We start from the raw sequence: 18,918 nt of genomic DNA, 5'->3' as shown, positions 1-18,918 counted from the left end.
GAATGTTGGGGTATATCACTGGCTCTATTACGGAGCCTGCCACTACTAATCCAAAATATCTGAAGTGGGAGACTGAGAACTCCACAGTTATGACTTGGTTGGTTTTTTCCATGAAACCTAAGATCAGTAGGAGATTTATGGACAAGGATACTGCCAAGGATATGTGGGATAGTGTTGCCCGGACCTTTGATCGAGTTGGTGACTATGCAAAAGTGTACCAAATTCACCAAAAGGTCACCAATATGAAGCAGGGTGATAGGAGCATATCCGACTACTACAACACTGTTATCGGCCTGTGGCAAGAGTATGATCACTACAGATATCTTCGGCTGTCAAACTCTAAAGTTGAAGCCAAAGTTTACAAGAATCAGGAAACTGAGCAGATTTTTTCTCTACTTGGTGGTCTCAATCCAGAGTATGAGCCATTCGTCTACAGATTTTAGGGAGGCTCCCTTTTCCATCCTTGGATGAAGTTTGCAGTTACTTGCAAAGTGAAGAAACCAGGAGAACAACTATGGATACTGTACCATCTACTGAGAAATCTGCTCTTGTCTCTAGTTCCCACAAAGACTGGAAAAGTGGGGGGAAAGGCCAAGGACCAACTCGTGGAGATTACCATGAGAGATTTAAATGTGATAACTGTGGAAAACTGGAACACACCAAGGACAGGTGTTGGGATCTTCATGGGCAGCCCCCTGGTATGCATGGTGGTTCTTCTGGTACCCGTGGTGGCAAGCGAGGGGGAGCTAGAGCACACTCTGTCACATCTGAACCTGCGACATCTGAGCCATCTACTGCTGCAGCTTATGTTTGTGGTCGGAGTGACCGTAGTACTTTGGAGTCTGTAATGCTTTGGCACCAATACTTGGGTCATCCCTCTTTTGCTGTTATGAGGAGACAGTTACCTCATTTGTTTACTGCTTTTCCTTCTTCTTATGTTTTTCAATGTGAATCATGTATTTTTGCTAAACATTGTCGAACATCTTATCCTTATAATGGTAATAGATCCACTGTTCTTTTTTCTATTGTTCATTCTGATGTTTGGGGACCTTCCCCTACTACTTCTGTGTCTGGTTTTCGTAACTTTGTTTCATTTGTGGATGACTATTCTAGGTCTACTTGGACTGTTTTGTTGAAACAAAAGAGTGATGTTTGTGCTGCTTTTAAGGACTTTTATCAACTTATCAGTACTCAATTTGGTACTCGGATCCAAATTGTTAGGTATGATAAGGGGGGTGAGTACATGTATGAGGGGCTCCAACAGTTCTTTACTGATAACGGTATCATCCATCAACTGGCGTGTGTGGACACCCCTCAACAAAATGGGGTGGCTGAGAGAAAAAACCGCCACTTGTTGGAAATAACTAGGGGTCTCCTCTTTGGTATGCATGTGCCTAAGACTTTTTGGTCTGATGCACTTCTAACCGCTGCCTTTCTCATTAATCGGATGCCATCTCCACTCCTTGGCCCCCAATCTCCCCTGGCTCTTCTTTCTCCTCAATCCTCAGTCTTCTCCTTGCCTCCAAAAGTCTTTAGTTGTGTTTGTTATGTTCTTGTCAACAAATCAGCCCGTACCAAGCTTGATCCCAAAGCTCTTAAGTGCATCTTCTTAGGCTACTCTGATTCAACCAAAGACTATAAGTGCTACCATCCCCCTTACCGAAGGCGACTTCTACTCAAAGATGTCACCTTCTTTGAGTCTATTCCTTACTTTTCTTCCACTCAACATCCTGTTCAGGGGGAGAATGCTAGCAGCGAACATGATGCTGATGTTATCCCTTTTCTATCTCCCTTGCCTACCTCTACTTCCTCATTCCTATTTGATATTGGAAAGTACAAAGAAGTGGAGGATGTTGTTGTTGATATTGATGCTAGTAGTGGTGGTGATGCTAGCATGGAAAAAGAATACAAGGGAACAAGATTCAAAGATCATGTATTCACAAGAGGTGAATGCTTGTTGAAGGAAAGAGGACAGCAACCATGGTATGTGATGAAGGGAATGGAACCCTGCCAAAATCCCTCTTTAGATCCACATCCTCAGTCAGGTAATACTTCTCCTTCTGAATTAGATCTTCCTATTGCTATGAGAAAGGGGAAGAGAGCATGTACTAACCCCATAGCCCAGTTTGTTTCCTATAACTCTATTTCTCCTACAGGTATTGCCTTTTCCACTGCCCCTGAGTCTTCTTCTATTCCCAAGAATGTCACAGAGGCCCTATCCGATCCAAAATGGATGCAAGCAATGTCTGAGGAAATGGTGGCTCCGGAAAAAAAAATACTTGGACACTTATTGATCTTCCCAGGGGGAGAACTCCAGTGGGATGCAGATGGGTTTATAAAATCAAGTACAGATCCGATGGTACAGTGGAAAGATACAAAGCTAGGCTAGTTGCAAAAGGATATAGTCAGGTGTATAGTATAGACTACCAGGAAACTTTTGCCCCTGTAGCCAAGCATAACTCAATCAGGGTTCTTCTTTCAGTAGCTGCCAACAAAGATTGGCCAATGTACCAATTAGATGTGAAAAATGTATTTCTTCATGGGTATTTAACAGAAGAAGTATACATACAGCCTCCACCTGGTTTCAAGTGTTCCTCGGCTGAAGGAAAAGTGTGTCTCTTGAAGAAAGCTCTTTATAGCCTCAAACAGTCTCCTAAGGCCTGGTTTGAGAGATTTAGACAAGCCATCCTGAAGAATGGGTATTATCAGAGTCAAGCTAACCACACCTTATTTATCAGGAGAGGTAATGGTACAGTTACAGCTCTCATTGTCTACGTTGATAACATTGTGGTAACTGGGAATGATGTGGCTGAGATAAACAGATTGAAGTCTTATCTGGCTAAACAGTTTGAGATCAAAGACCTTGGACTCTTGAAATACTTCTTGGGTATTGAAGTTGCTAGATCAAGGAAAGGAATCAATATCTGTCAGAGGAAATTCTTCTTGGACCTTTTGAAAGAGACAGGGCCACAGGCATGATGGGGTGCAAGCCAGCAACTTCCCCCATTGATCCGAATCATAAGCTTGGGGATGAATGTAGCCCTCCTCTCATAGATGCAAGCAAGCATCAAAGATTAGTTGGGAAACTAATCTATCTCTCCTTGACTCGACCAGACATCACTTATGCAGTTGGGGTAGTGAGTCAGTTCATGCATGCTCCTAGGAGCGGACATCTGGATGCAATGTATCGTATCATTAGGTACTTGAAATCCTGTCCAGGAAAGGGTCTTCTATTTGCCAAGCATGACCATTTGCAGATTGAGGGTTACACAGATGCTGATTGGGCTGGTTCAGTCTCTCATAGGAGAACTACTTCTGGGTACTGCACTTTTGTGGGTGGTAACCTTGTTACCTAGAGGAGTAAGAAGCAACTAGTTGTAGCTAGATCCAGTGCGGAGGCAGAATTTAGAGCCATGGCTCATGGAGGATGTGAACTTATATGGCTGAAGAGACTACTTCAAGACTTGGGCTTTGACACTAAAGGCCCAATGAGACTTTATTGTGACAACAAGGCTGCTATAAGTATTTCCCATAATCCTGTTCAACATGATCGAACCAAACATATTGAGGTTGATCGACACTTCATCAAAGAGAAGCTGGATTTTGGTTGCATTTGTACTCCTTTTGTGAAGACAGGTGATCAAATAGCAAATATTTTCACTAAGGGTCTTGTTGCTAGTCTATTCAGTAGCCTATTGAGCAAGCTGGGAATGTATGACATTTATTCTCCAACTTGAGGGGGAGTGTTAGAGATGTTAGTATTTTGTATAAGGGTAGTTCTGTCACTATCTTGTTATTAGACATGACTTAAGTCGTATTTTTCCTTTTTCTTTCCTTATTTCTGCTTACCTCCCTAGGGAGGTCAGTGTAATTCCAGAAGTTACTAATGAAGTTAATATGTGTGTTGAGAAATCTCTCAACACACAATCGTATTCTCTCTAAACTTTCTTCTCTTCTTCTCTCTTCTTCTTCTTCTTCTTCTTCTTCACCTTTCTCTTACCCTACTTCTTATATTTACCTATTCATAAATCTTAACTATAAGTTGAGCTGGATTAGGACTCTATAAGTCCAGCCATGTTTTGAGTCTATTTCCTTTAGCATTCTAGTTTCCTAGTCCGTTTAAGTCACCTAATAGGTTAGGGATAGGGTTAGGCCTTTCCTTTTTAGAGTAGAAGTCTATTTTTGAGTCTTTTATATAAGGTTGTAAGGGGGCAACGCCTTGGATACGAATTTTGATTAATGAAAAGCTTTTATTTGCTGTCATTGCTGCTGCCTTGCTCTATTGAGTGTTGCTCCTTGTGGTTCTATCAAGATGGAAAGGGACTGGTAGAATCCGGTTGACTCCTTACGCCGTGACAGCTGGGAGGATCTTCTTCAATTCGAAGGTGGTTTTATCCTTCACATCTGTTCAAGCTGCTGCCAGTGGAATCTCCAGTAAATTTGACACCCAATTTCTTCTTTTAACCCTCTAATCCTTTCCCCTAATCGATCCCCTTTAATTTTTTGTTTGAATCCCATAAACCCTAACTCCATTAAACCCTAGATCTTGCTGCCCAGCCATATTTAACCATTAGAATTACTTCAAATTCAAACCAAAGCCTCTCCTTAACACCCCCTACACTTGACCCAAGCTGCTGCTCCTATTTGTCTTTCAAAACCCTAATTTCTGGAATTTTGAATTCTCATCTAAACTCAAACCCTAACCCTAAAATTCTGAATTTTGAATTTTGATTCAAAACTTATTAAAATCTGTTTAAATAGCTTCCCCTAGGCCTGCCTATTAAAACCAGATATAAATTACCCCATTCCCCCATACCTAACCCTAGAAATTGACCTAAATTCAATTCTGTCCATTCGAACCAGCAGCCCCCCTTTTAGTTGATCTTGTTGCTTGGCTCCTAGTAGGTCTCCTACCTGTCTAGGACTACATTAATGCTACAGTGTGGTATCAATGTATCAGGCACTTATCCATAATGGCACAGCACTCCCCCACCCTTAGAATGTTCCGGCACTCCCACCCCACCCCAGATAAAAAAGGTCGATTCCTGTAATGATGTGTGTCAATAACCAAACCAAAATATGTCTCTACTCCATTTTATTCTTTTTCTTGCTTGACAAAATTCTATAACTAAAAAAGGATGTATCCAATGCACAAGGCTTCTACCACTGCGGTGTCTGGGGAGGGTCATAATGTATGCAGCCTTACCCCTGCTTTGCAGAGAGGTTGTTTCCCGACTCAAACCCATGACCACTAGGTTGCAATGGAGCAACATTACCGTTACGCCAAGGTCCGTCCTCTGAAAATATTCTGCTACTGATTTTTTTTTTTAAAAACACTGAAAATCATGCTTGGTGATTACATGATGGTCAGCCTGGTTTCACTCACATGTTCAGCAGACCACTTTATACTCTAGGATATCAAGATGAGGATGTGTGTGATTGTGCTGGAGCCAGAAACTTAACACAGGGTGTTAGACTCGTCAGACCATCAAAAATAGGATTTCAGACTTGGGAAGTAAACATTTTTTTAACACATGTAAACAAGTTATTACCTACTTTACCTTGCACTAAAAAATTATATGTATGATAAGCATTCTTAGTTTCTGTCCATATCTTTTGGCTGTGAACCTTGGGTCTTTTTTTCTTTTCTTTTTTGGATATTTAAAAATAAAGTGATAGAAAGAAATAAAAGCAAAAGGTAGTAATATAAAACACTTGATTAATCGGATCAAAGATCAAACACCGATCTCACCAGCCTTAATCAAACACAAGACAAAAATCTTCAATGGAGAAGAAGAACAGCAAAAAGCTTTTCATTAATGTCAAAATTCGTGTTCAATATTCCCCCCCCCCCCTTACAACATTTATATAAAAGACTCAAAAATAGACTCCTACACTAACAAGGAAAGGCCTAACCCAATCCTTAACCTATTAGGTAACTTAAACTGACTAAGAAACTGAAATAGACTCAAAACAAAGTCCCAATCCAGCCCTAGTAAACACTTAAAAGAAAACTACTAAAATCACTTGAATTAAACCGTTGGTTGAACCAGTTCAATTTATGAACAAAAACACCAAAATAAAACTAAGTATGGAACTAAACAACTAATCCCGTATGCAACCTAATTACCCATACTTTAGATCCATAGAAGTTACCTATTACATTGAAAACCCTTGGGATCAAAGGCCCAACATGTATATAACCCAACCCAAAGCTTATTTTCAATAAAAAAAAGTCCTTTAGGTGATTGATCTACATCACAGACCTGTTTGGCAGAGGATCAATTAAGAAATAGATGGTTGACAAATTCCCCCTCACTCTTGCACATTACACATACATGAAGACATATCATCCAACCGAGTTTTTCTTTTGGTACAAGATCAGAATTAAGCAACTTTTGTGATCATGCTATATATCATGAGATATTTGGATTTCAATTTACCTTATAGGGAAAGAACCACTGGGGTTCTCCTCATCGTCTACATAGACAATGACACAATGTCGCACAAAACACTAGACAAGGACTTCATGACTAATCAAAATCCAACCTGCTTCTCCTTGAGGTTTTTAAAAAGGGTTACATTTTGAAGAAGCTCAAGTAGCCCCTGTACTTGCATCACCATCTTATCAAATTCCAATCTATGACAAGTTGACAACCAAGGACATGTGATAACACACTCTCATGTTCCTTATTAGAAATTAAATACAAAAGCTATGACAGGTTGACAACCGAGGACATGTGACAACACACTGTCATGTTCCTTGTTAGAAATTAAATACAACCTAGGCCACAGATCCTTCAAGGAATCTCTCTGCAGCCTGCACCAAACATCCTCCCAAAACCTCCCACTCCCCCCACTACATCATACCTGATTCAACAAAGAAAGATTGGTAGGAGGCAACTAATGCTCTTCCAGGGGCCCTCATTGTGACCCTGCTTACTATTGTGGTCTCTGAACCTCCCTTCGTCAAGCCATTTTTCAATCTGGGATCAAAAGCACACCACAGTGTTTGGGCTTTCATTTCGGAACCTCAATATCCATTTAGCTAGAAGAGAGGCATTATGGTGGGGGATGTTTCTAATACCTAATCCCCCTTCCTCTATTGGCAAACTAACTGTGTCCCAATCTATAGGTGATCCCTCTTTCCCTTCCCAGGTTCCCACATGAAATTCCTAATATTTTTCCAAGTCGCACAACTTTTTTCCTTAGAACTGTAAATTCTGACATGTGGTAAACTGAGAGATTCTAAAGAGTGGACCTAATGAGACATTGAGACCTTGGGTGTATCATAAAAAAGGGCATACCCTATGCACGAGGCTCCCGCCACTACGGGGTCTGGGGAGCGTCATATTGTACGCAGCTTTACCCCTGGTTCGCAGAGAGGCTGCTTCCCAACTCGAGAACCCACGACCACTAGGTCACAATAGAGCAAACTTACTGTTGCGCCGAGGTCGTCCCTTACCCTGGGTCTAGTATATCATCCATTGATAAGAGATTGATTCCTAAACAAATGTTCTACATAAGGCCCATAGCTTCAGGACCAACGTCTTTGCATTTCGATTGTCGAACCAAAGGAGAGTAAGGGACTCGTGGAGGCAAGAAGAGACTCCACACAGGTACGCTGCTCCTTCTATCCTCCCCAACACACCCCCCCCCCCCCGGCTTCTTCTCTACAGAGCCCCCTTCATCTTCCCTCTTCTGCTTATCTCCAGCCCTTCTCCTCCTCTTTCTTGCCCCACTCTACTCCATAACATAGTTTATTCTAACCCATATAATTGCTCCAGAAAAAAGAATAAAAAACAGAAGTAGTCTCAAAATCAAATTATATTTGCTTTCAGCTCTTCCCAGACATCCTCTTTTATGATTCTGATGCCACATAGATCAGCAGATAAAGCATATCAAACAGTGAGCGGGAGTTAAGGACTTATCGCTCAATTTAAATAAAAGAATGATGAGAGAAAATAGATTAGCCAGGCAAAGACAAAAACTTCAATGGAAGAGTAGCCAAACCTGATGTTTATTCCAAGCGTTATATATGATGATCCATAAGCCCGCACACGCAATACTTCATCCCCTCCATATTCCTTACCACTGAACTTATTATATTTCTGCAGACAGAAAAATCATATAAGACAACAGTAGTCAAGGCGTAGGTGTGATTGAGTTCATGACCATATAACCAAAGAAACAAGTTCAGTGGAACGTATGGTGAAGAGTCCAGAAAAAATAGATTGGTTGATTAATATTAATCTCATTGGAATGATCTCATTTCTAGGACAACCAGATCTATGCAAGGACATAACATAAGCAGATCCACAGTCAGGTGTATAGAAGATTAGAAGTTATTATAGAAATGCAAGAAAGAAATACAAGATCGTTTATTTCTTTGACTAACCTTTTTGGAGTCAACATCAGACTCATCAGCATAGCACTGAAGAAGAACATCGCCTGCATCCTGACAAATATGACCATTTTTGCTCAGTTCTCTATGGACTTCAAGAAGGCGTGTGTATCTGTGGCAGGAAATAGCTCTCAGAAGCAACTTCTCAGCATCAATACAACTTGGATCAAGGGAAAACTCTGCCTCCTTGCCAGTATGAAGATCTATAATAAATGTACTATGAAAACACTTTATCTGCAGATCTTGTCCAGGTTCAATTTTAATGAATGGGCACGACACTGAATCAGACCTTCCAGTGTTTTTGTCAAAATCTAACCAGTAAATGAATTTCACTCCAGGAGTTTTCAGACCGGCCAAATCAGGTTCCCCATCTTGAGCCATCTGTATAGAACCAACATTACCTCCTTGTCCTGTGCTGTCATCAGATATGAGCTCAAAACGTATTGCATCTTTCCACCTTCCTTGACGAAGCGCTAGTACTTGCCTTATGATGGTATCCATAATAAGTGCTACACACAGCTCATGGAGGATTGAGTATAAAATCATGAATGGGTTGTCAGCTGCAGCCATTCTGCGTTCCAGATCATCTCCAAGAGCATGTCTCCGCGATTCCTCAAGCTTCACAAGCCCCCTTCTCTCACCAACAAGAAGTTCCAAGTGTAGTATTCTCCAAAGTGATAAATGTCCACGATAACCAAGAGTAAGGAGAACCTTAAATTCACCATTGACATGTAGAAGTGCCGTACCATCAGAAACTTTGATTTCAGAAATTTCTTTGGGGATTTGAACTTCAAGCAATTTAGATCGCAAAAGCGTCTCTAACTTTTTTAAAGCAGGCTTTTGCTGATCCTCAGTTAGGGAGCTCTGCATTCCCACATCTTCTATACATTTTGGTAAGCGCTGATAAGTTCCTGCTAGCAGTACTTCAATAGAAGATGGAACATCATAAGTAGGAGCACGTGCTTGCTGCAGCCCCTCGTGCATGAAAAACAGGGAATCTGCAGCTTGGGTGAAACACATATCATGGCTTGAAAGAGTAGATGCAAGCTGTTGACAGTACTGAACCAATGGAACCTGAAAAGGTCAAGCCAGCAATGCACCTGGATTAAGCAGTTAAGTCTGCTGACTTTAACTAGTCAAAAAATAACAGAATACTGTATATAACTACAATCATGCTATTCCGGAAATTTTTCTAACTCAAAACCGTGTCACCTCTTGCATCAAACAAATGTGAAAACTTTGTTTAACATATCTTATTATATTTCTCTGATAAGTATTTTGTCATTTTCTTGCTCTCAGATAATACTTACATAGTAACTGATACTATGTTATGTATTATCAGCTTATCTGTGATGTACTTTAATTGGGTCTATTAAAAAATACCAGGTTAGTTAAGGATAGGATATGTGACCTATTATAATATCCTTCTCAATATGAATTAAATATTTCACAGAAGGTGCTGTTTCTTCTGTAAAAGGATAGAATTCCCTTCAGAGTTACAGGAAGCATCCTCTGACAGCACCACTGTCAACTGCTTCTTAGGTCGTAAACCAGTAATATGATAGGGGAATTTTTAGGGAGCATGTATTCATTGCTGCATGCAGAACTATTTTCTTTTCCCTCCTTTTTGATGGGGGAAGGGAGACATGTGTCCCCTTCATCTGTACATTCATACAATGAATTGAGGCAGGCAGATCTATAATATCCATATACAAAGCCCAGATCCATATCTCAAGATCAGACAAGAAGTCCAACCATTAAGTAGCCATCTGGAGCCAGGAAACACAGATTCATGAGCCCTCAAATTCTGGAAGAAAAGGCAACCATGTGGTTCCTCCTTGGAGCTTCTAGCGTCAATCAAGTCTCTTCAAATGTAAGCTGGAGAGTAGCTTATTTGGATTGGTTTCTTCTAAAATTAAGAGATGTAACTGAGATGGATATATATCTTTAAGATAAAAGATTTGAATTGTCACAGGCTTGGGAAAGTTTAGTTTGAGAAGAAAATTAAGTCAATATATGTATAGTCCGGTTTTGGATATTTTCATTCCATCTTTTATTTTTTCTTTTCAATTATGTTAAGGGTGCATTGGGCCTATCAGGTTATGCCTTTGTACTTTACCACCTTTTGATTCAAATATTCAATGCAAGTTCCAACTTCCAATTTACCAGAAAAATTCCAACTTCCAATTTACCAGAAAAAAAGTCTAGTTATGTTTCTTTCAAGAGAATCTTTATAAATAAGTCATTGTAACCATGTTTTGGGCAATGAGCTCAGGGAATGTGAATTTTGAGAAGATATGTGCATGTACACCATACGGATTGATGGTATTAAGTGTGCTTGTCCCTTTCTATTGTTCTTTTTTTTTTTAACCCGAACATTACATGGGACCCGGGCCAGCCCCTAGAATTTTATTAATATCCAAAAATAATGAAAGAATACAAGGGGGGGGGGGGGGGGGGACATTCCACCTTAACCCAACCCAAGGAGCAAAAACCCTCAACAACTCTCTAAAGCAATTCCTTACCAAGCCCATAGAGCTATGAAAAGAAAACCACAAGCACTACTTTCTGAGAACAGGCAGTCCAGCCCTGTCCTCCCTTGGAGTACCCTGAAGAACTCCCAAAGGCAGACTGCCCTGCTGGAAAATGACCGAGGACCCAGTATCACAAGCAAGATTAGCCAACCAGTCAGCTGCCCTATTGCTCTCACGAAAAGCAAAGGACACATAAGCCCGAGTAGACGAAACTAAGGCCAAGACCTCCTGGAACCAGTACCAACCCTTCCATAAGTTACACCTCTTGAGGTTAACCATTCTGACAGTGGAATCAGAGTCCGAGTTAACCGCCAAATCAAAGAAACCTAACTCCTGGCACAGGAGCAAACCATTCCTCAAGGCCCTTAGCTTAGCAATCGAGTTCGTGCAAGCACCATAAAAGTTAGAGAAAGCTGCTAGGACCACTGCATATGAATCCCTAATGACTCCTCCACCCCCTCCATAGCCCGGATTACCCCCACAAGCACCATCCACATTAAGCTTTACAGAGGCGAACGACAGACACCAATAAACTGGGAGAGGGCGTTTCAGCTTGGGGGATGGCGTTAAGAGACCAAAGCACTGAAGAATTAAACAATCTCTAGTGGACCCCAGGCGACCAACTTTGGAGGGCAACGGAAGGTCTTCCATCCAGACTTTAATGCATTCCACAATGGAACTAGCAAAGCACCATTTTTCCCCCTGCCTCCTATTGTTTCTCTCCTTCCACAATTCCCAGATGATCAAAGAAGGCAAGATCCCTGTGATATAAGCATTCAAACTTTTGCAGCTTGCCGACCCATGCCAAAGGGTAATCCGACTTTTGGCATTCTATGACGGAAGGGGAAGCAAAGTCAACTATACGCGAGAAAAATCCCCAAACCTTGGAAGCCGTTCCACCAGAAATCAGGCAATGATCGGTCGTCTCCCTCCTTGGACACCCGCAACAATTGCATTTGGAAGCCAGGGGGATACCAACCGACATTAAAGAGTCATCTGTGGGGATCTTTCCGTTAAGGACCTGCCAAGTAAAAAAGGCCACTTTCAAGGGAAAGGATTGATTCCAGATCCACTTAGCATAAGAGATCACAGGAGACCCACACCATACTTCATCCCAAGCTAACTTAGTAGAGAAACACCCATCACTAGCAGGGGTCCAAACCAAAACATCATCTCTATCTGAAAGAGCAAAGTTACCATGAGAAATGCTATTTCTTATCTTAGCTGAATCAATGTGGTTTAAAATGTCCTGCCTGGCTGCCTCCAAGAACCATCCTCCTCAAATATCTCCTTGACGCACAGCCCCGAATCAACCAGAAGTCCATTGTCAACAGTGTCAATCAAAGGGCCCGCCCCAGACCAATTATAAAGCCAGAAGGAAATCTTGCCAGAGCCAAGCAACCATCTTGATCTGTCCATCAAGAACCCCTTGTAAGCCAGAGTATTACGCCAAGACTTTGAGCCAACCCCATGTGACCCAGCCAAAGCAACATGTAAATTTTTAAAGAACTTTGCCCTAAAGAAATCACTCCAAAGTGAATGGTCAGAAAGGACCCTCCAAAGACCCTTAAGCCTGAGAGAGAGGCCAACATCCTCCAGATGCCTAACCCCCAACCCTCCTTCCTCAAGTGGCCTGCAAACCTTCCCACCAACACACCCCGTGCCTACGTTTTCTCCATTCCGAACTTCCCCAAAGGAAATCAGCAAAAATCCCATAAAGCCTCTGAAAGACAGCTTTAGGCGGATCCAGCGTGGGAAGAACATGGATGGGAATAAAAGAGAGAACATGTTTTAACAGAGTCACACGTCCCCCAGAGGATAAGAGTCTCCCCTTCCAACCTGCTACCTTGTTTCTTATTTTCTCGACAAGATCATCAAAGAAACAAATTATGAGTCTTCCAGCGTGGAGTGGGGCCCCCAAATAGGTGATTGGGAGTGACTTCCTAGACAATCTAGTATCCACCCCTACCATACAGGCTCTAGTCATCGAGACATTGTCGCCCAACACAAAGCAGCTTTTTTGCCGGTTGACTAGCTGCCTTGAAAAACCTTCATATCTGCTAAGGAAACCCATTATTTGCTTGAGCGAGCTCTTTGAGCCCCTAGTGAATATAATGGTGTCATCTGCAAAAAGGCAATGAGAGATCCCAGGGCACCCTCTCGGAAGCCTGAAATAGGATGCATGCCCTTTTGCAAACAGATCTTTAATGCCCCTGCTAAGAACCTCCTCCACCAAAATAAAAAGAGCAGGAGATAAGGGATCCCCCCTGCCGCACACCCCTGGTCGACTTGAAGAAACTCGATTGGCTGCCCCCCAAAACTATAGAAAACCAACAGTTCTCCACCATTTTCCTGATTAAGTTAACCCAGGCATCGCTAAAGCCAAATTTAGAGAGGACCAGCCAAAGGAACTTCCATTCCAAACGGTCATAGACCTTTGCCATATCCAGTTTGAGAATCAAATTGCCCCCTGAGCCTTCCTGTTTAAGTCTTGAGCAACCTCTTGGACAATAGAAATATTGTCATGTATACATCTGCCCTGGACAAAAGCACCTTGTTCTTCTGCCACTAAGGAAGGGAGAATCTCCTCTAGTCTAGAGGCAATGATTTTGGCAATAATCTTATAAGAAAACTTACAAAGGCTAATAGGCCGAAAATCAGTCATTACCTCAAGGTTCTCCTTTTTTGGAATAAGCACCAAATTGGCCGAGGTGAAGCTTCTAGGAAGAACACCACCTTCAAAAAAATCCATAACAGCAGCCCACACATCATTGCACACCACCTCCTAGCAAGCCGTGAAAAAATACTTCGAAAACCATCTGGGCTCGGCGCACTGTCACAAGACAAAGAGAAGACTGCCCCCTTCACCTCCTCCAAAGAGGGAGTTAACAGAAGAGACGAATCCTCAGCTTCAGTCATCACCTTGGGAATCAAAGACAATAACTCCTCATCCATCAAACATCCCTGAGAGACAAAAATATCCGAGAAATGCCGCACTGCCTCAGCCTGCACCCCATCAGGGTCAGAAATCCACACACCATCCCGTTAATTCTATGAATACCAGCCTGCCGTCTTTGTGTCACTTTCTATTGTTCTTCTTTCTTCTTATTGTTAACATTTGTATTCTGCAATTGCTTGGTGAATCTACATTAAACGCCAGGTTTAAAAACTCAGAATTCTCCATTGATTCCAATCCATATCATCCTAGAATCGGCCAGAATCATTCAGGAACCAGTTGAAATTGGTCAGGATTGACCCACTCAGCGTAACTTGGTCGGACTCAGTAGGTGAAGAATCGGGGTTATTCCAAAGAAGCTCATAATCTCTATTTTGCTTTGATACTCAAGTACTCAACTCATATTCTTCCAAGTATACGCAATTGTATCACCGTGATTTCTGATGGATTCGAATTCTTTCATTCCCCCAGCTGATGTGCGAGATCATATTCTTCTACTCCTGCTGATGCCCCAACTCTATTTAAAGCTGCCTAACTCAGTTCTTCTGCTTCGCTCCGGTGATCGGGATTGGGATTGATGATCGGATGGAAGATTGGCACGAGAGACGAATGTACTTTGGTGGCTCATTCAATGATATAACGTATTTATAGTTTCCACTACTACTCAATCCTATCTGTAGACGCCTATACAGGGCTCGTAGTCTCTGCTTTGCTTTAAGACGTATGCGCAATTGTATTACCTTGATTTCTGATGGGTTTTTGTCAATCATTTCAATTGGTTACCTATTTTATTGACCCTACTAGGTCTGCATGTGAAAGAAGACCAGAAACAGAATCCAGCCGTGCTGGATTACAAAACAGAAGAGGTTTTTCTCTTTTTTAACTCTAATTAATTGACCCTACAAGTCAACCATTTGAACCTTCACATTATCCTGGCTTTGTTTCGCATTACTAAATTCCTATTCTGATTGGGTATTTAGCCTCTTAGTTTAGGCTCTTAGCAGAAAAGAAGTTTCTGACCCTAATCAGATTCAAGATACCCTATTCCCGCATCATTTATATGATTACCTATTGTAGTAGTCAAGGGTGAAAGTTCAATATGTGGAGAGACCTATGGTTGAGAATTGAGATGAGGCACAAACTTAAAATGTGGCTATCCCAAAGGGGTACTACCAATTCAAAGTTGGTTTGTCCAAAGCAGCTCTTCACATGGATCAAAATGGTGGCTTATGAGGGAATCCACTCCTTCACAGGGCCATGTAAAGGACATTATGCGCTGACAGGCAGCATTCTTTTTCCCTAATAATTATCTGTTACTGCAATTGATTATTACTTATAACCAATGCTATTTTCACTATGATTGACGCCATATAGGATTTCAATTTTCAAATCATCACGAACAATATCGATAACTACTGGAAGTCAACAGGAACTACTTAATGCCATTAGACAGCCAAAAGCCATAAATTCCTGCAGATATAAGATAATGAATTGATCACTTAAGCTTGTCAACTAAACGGTAGCTTCTTATTTCTCTCACAGGTTTAAGGAAGGTTAAGGAAGTGAATGAGATCACACTTCACAATGCCTTTAGGTAAAAGGTTGAGACTATGAGTTAATTATCTTCCCTAGATTTGTATGACCTTCCATATTTATTACTTCATAAATTTTAGGTAATGAATGGGAAAATTGTTAGAACTTGAATGATACATCAACACTATAAAATTCTTACTCGGTATAGAAATTCCTTCAACAGCACCAATTAATAATATTTTCAACGAGCTAATCAACCCTATGTTTTTTTCAACAAAAAAAAAATCAACACCTAACTTGATGACCCATGCAAACAGCTAAACCTACAAGTCACATCCATATCTGAATCACAAGAAGGCTGCCCAATCATAAGCCAATAGAGTCCAACACTAACACTACTTCAATCTCCCTTGCAAGATAAAGTATTTCAACAAATATTAAACAACAGAATACCTATTTTTAATAACATAGGCAAACCACAAATCCACAATCAATAAATAAATAATCTATGACCAACTAGGACTTCTTCCATTATTAGTATTCTAATTCCAACTCAAACTGGAGCATCCCCAGGGAATCACCCAAAAAAAAAAAAAAAAAGGATCCACAATCACATAAGCTCAAAAAGGGGGCAAAGAACCACATATTCTCGAACTGACCTGGTGGCACCATTTGGCAAGAACATTGAGCCGAAGCATCCGCTGCCTGGTTTTGTGTATGTATATGAGGAGGTTAATCTTCTTTTCAGAGTCCAACTGCTCCGTGGATTTCGACTTTTCCACCAAATCTTTGAGTGTGAGGAAGGATTCCTCCGCCACTCGACGCACTACGGTCGAGAACTCGACCGTCTGTCGCCCTAGTTCTGCCATTTTTTTGCCTTCTCGGGCTGCAAGATCTATGCCGAATATTTTGTTGGAGCTAGGGTTTTGGCCCTGTGAAGTCCCTGAAAAACATTGGGACGGCTGAAACAATCCTGTATATACACAGATAATCAATTGGATTAGGTCATTAGGGTAACGTCTTGATAGAATATTTTACAAAATAACAGGTGAAAAAAATTTGATCACAGAGAACCAATGGTACCAAAATTGAAATGTTGGGTTTATCGTGAAACAAGGTTCTTTAATTTGGCTCAGGATAATCCATATCCCACCTGAGGTAAGAGCAGACAGTTAGGTGTTTCAGAATCTTGCCGCTGTTTACAGAAGCGGAAGTCTGAAAACCCATGCCATCTACGTTGACAAAAGTTTTGTTAACTATTAAAGCAAGAAACCCAGCAAAGATCAAATAGCCACACCAATAACACAAGAAACTGAGAATACAAGAAGAAAATAGAGGTGTACTCTGACTTCCTCATTCACCTCACCGTACCAACCATCCCCATCATTTCAATTCTCAGGTTAATACACTTGCAAAATGTTAACCCCCCCTCCCCCCCCTCCCCCTCTTCCGCATGGTCAAAACCGCCGAAGATTAGGTTCTGACGAAGTGTTCAACAGTTCAAGATTCAATGTCTTGATAGCTCAAATGTGGAAACCAAGAAGAGACTCACTGCTTATCGACACAAATGAGTTCCCATTGGTACCATTTGCAGAGGACACAAGGTCTAAAGAAAACTCTACCTATAACCACATGGCTAACAGGAAATGTCATAATTAAAGTTTTTCAGTTGCAAAGGAAGCTGATTTATGCTATGGAGATAGGCAAATGGAGCGGCAGAGAACCAGATGAGTAATTGAGGTTAGTAATTGATTGGTTATAGTTTCAAAAATGGGAAATTGGGAATATCAATGAGAAAACCTGGTCGAAGCTGCAAACTACAATATCAATTTTGGTCCAAACCCTAGATTCCTACGTTCTTTGTAATTTGATCCTTGGATCAGGAAAGAGAGAAAAATGAGACATTTGGGAGGGAGGGAAGAGAGAAGGAAATTGAAAATTTCCATCCTTACCGGATCATAGTTGTCAAGGCGGCAAAGCGACCCAAGGCGCTAGAGGGGTGTCTAAGCGCTTAGGGGACAAGGCGCCCGTCTAGGCATCGCCTAGGCGACCAAGGCGCCCTCAAGTGTTATTTGCTTAATGTTATTTTTTTAGTATGCTACAATAGATACCTTATATCATCAAAAATCAGCATTAAGCCTCCTCAAGTCATCAAAAATCAACATTAAGCCACATTAAGCCACATCAAGTCATCAAAATCAATATTAAGCCACATCAAGCCATCAAAAATTAACATAGAACTAGACGACAACAGACCTGAAGAAGCAAGCTATTGGAAGTTTGAAACAATCAAACATACATTTGGTTTATACTAGTCTCTCATTTGGTTTATATTGTTCTTAGAAAATAAGATCTTATCTATAAGTAATTAAATTCTTCTCGATTTAGAGAAATGTTCTTGTTCTCTAAGAAGTTTGACTAGTCAGATGATTTTATTTTTAAATGAGACCTTTAGTATTAGGAAGAGCATAAAACCAGCTTTCCAATAAATCCAAAATTGCTTAAATCTGATTTATATTGAAGAAGTTAAGTTCCGGTCAAACCTTATTTGGTATGCACGAATGCTATCAAAATCGCTCTGAATGAAAATATTTTTTTAGATATCAAAACAAATGAATATTTTACCACTTTTGGTTTTTAGCAATGTTTTACTATATTAAGATTTATAGAATTTTTAGATTTGAGAAAAAAAACCCCAGCATTAGAAAGTTGAAAATTTTACCCACCGTCGAAAATCCAATTTTTGTTCTTGAACTGGGGGGTTGACTTTTTATCCTTTTGAAATTTGATTTTTTAACTATTTTTATTGGATTCAAATAGGGGGTGTTTGCTTATTTATGAATAATATCTTAAGTAAATGAAATACCAAATATAAAAACATTTACTTAACTGATATTTAGCATAAATAAGGGTCAATACCAAACCAAAAAAACCAGTACAAGGTGCCTTGCAATAAGGTGGAGGTCGCCTAGGCCCCAACAAAACCGCTTGGATGCCTAGGTGGCGCCTTGAAAACTATGACCGAATTACTTTTGGATTTGCAGGGGGGCCAATACCGGACCAAAAAAACCAATACAAGGTGCTTTGAAATAAGGCAGAGGTCGCCTAGGCCCCAACAAAACCGCCTGGACGCCTAGGCGGCGCCTTGACAACTACGACCGGATTACTTTTGGATTTGCAGGGGGGCTTGAGCTTCGGCGAATATAAAGTCTCGTTCCGGAGTTCGCTTCTGCACAATAGCATCGGAGAAGACCGCCCTGCGACTAGGGAGGAATGGAGAGAGAGAGAGAGAGAGAGACAGAGAGGGAACCAAACTAGAAAAGAAAACACTTTGCTAGGAAGGAAATTTTTCCAGCGCGATGTTTTAAGAGCCGATTTAGGCGTAAAACCTTTACACCGTCAATTTGTAGGGTGCAACCGTGCCCCCATTATAAAACACAATGATATACAAACAAGTCCTATTCATAACTTTTAAAACTGGACGTTTACCC

General features: G+C 41.0%; 1 protein-coding gene across 1 annotated transcript in view; it reads right to left on the bottom strand.

Moving 5' to 3' along the window:
* The window catches only part of LOC122639668 (mediator of RNA polymerase II transcription subunit 14-like), a 40,211-nt gene extending 21,601 nt beyond the window's left edge, over positions 1-18,610 (bottom strand). The window contains exons 1-4 of the mRNA XM_043832558.1: positions 18,587-18,610; positions 16,087-16,359; positions 8,399-9,478; positions 8,014-8,111 (exon numbers count right to left, since the gene is read on the bottom strand). Coding sequence (XP_043688493.1) covers positions 8,014-8,111; positions 8,399-9,478; positions 16,087-16,296 — 1,388 coding nt within the window. The 5' untranslated portion in view covers positions 16,297-16,359; positions 18,587-18,610. The remainder of the gene's footprint in view (positions 1-8,013; positions 8,112-8,398; positions 9,479-16,086; positions 16,360-18,586) is intronic.
* Positions 18,611-18,918: the final 308 nt, after the last annotated feature.

This window comes from Telopea speciosissima, chromosome 9 (genome assembly GCF_018873765.1).
Source record: "Telopea speciosissima isolate NSW1024214 ecotype Mountain lineage chromosome 9, Tspe_v1, whole genome shotgun sequence".
Classification (NCBI taxonomy): domain Eukaryota; kingdom Viridiplantae; phylum Streptophyta; class Magnoliopsida; order Proteales; family Proteaceae; genus Telopea; species Telopea speciosissima.
Note: the sequence above shows the minus strand (reverse complement) of the source record. Positions and strands in the feature narration are given on the sequence as shown.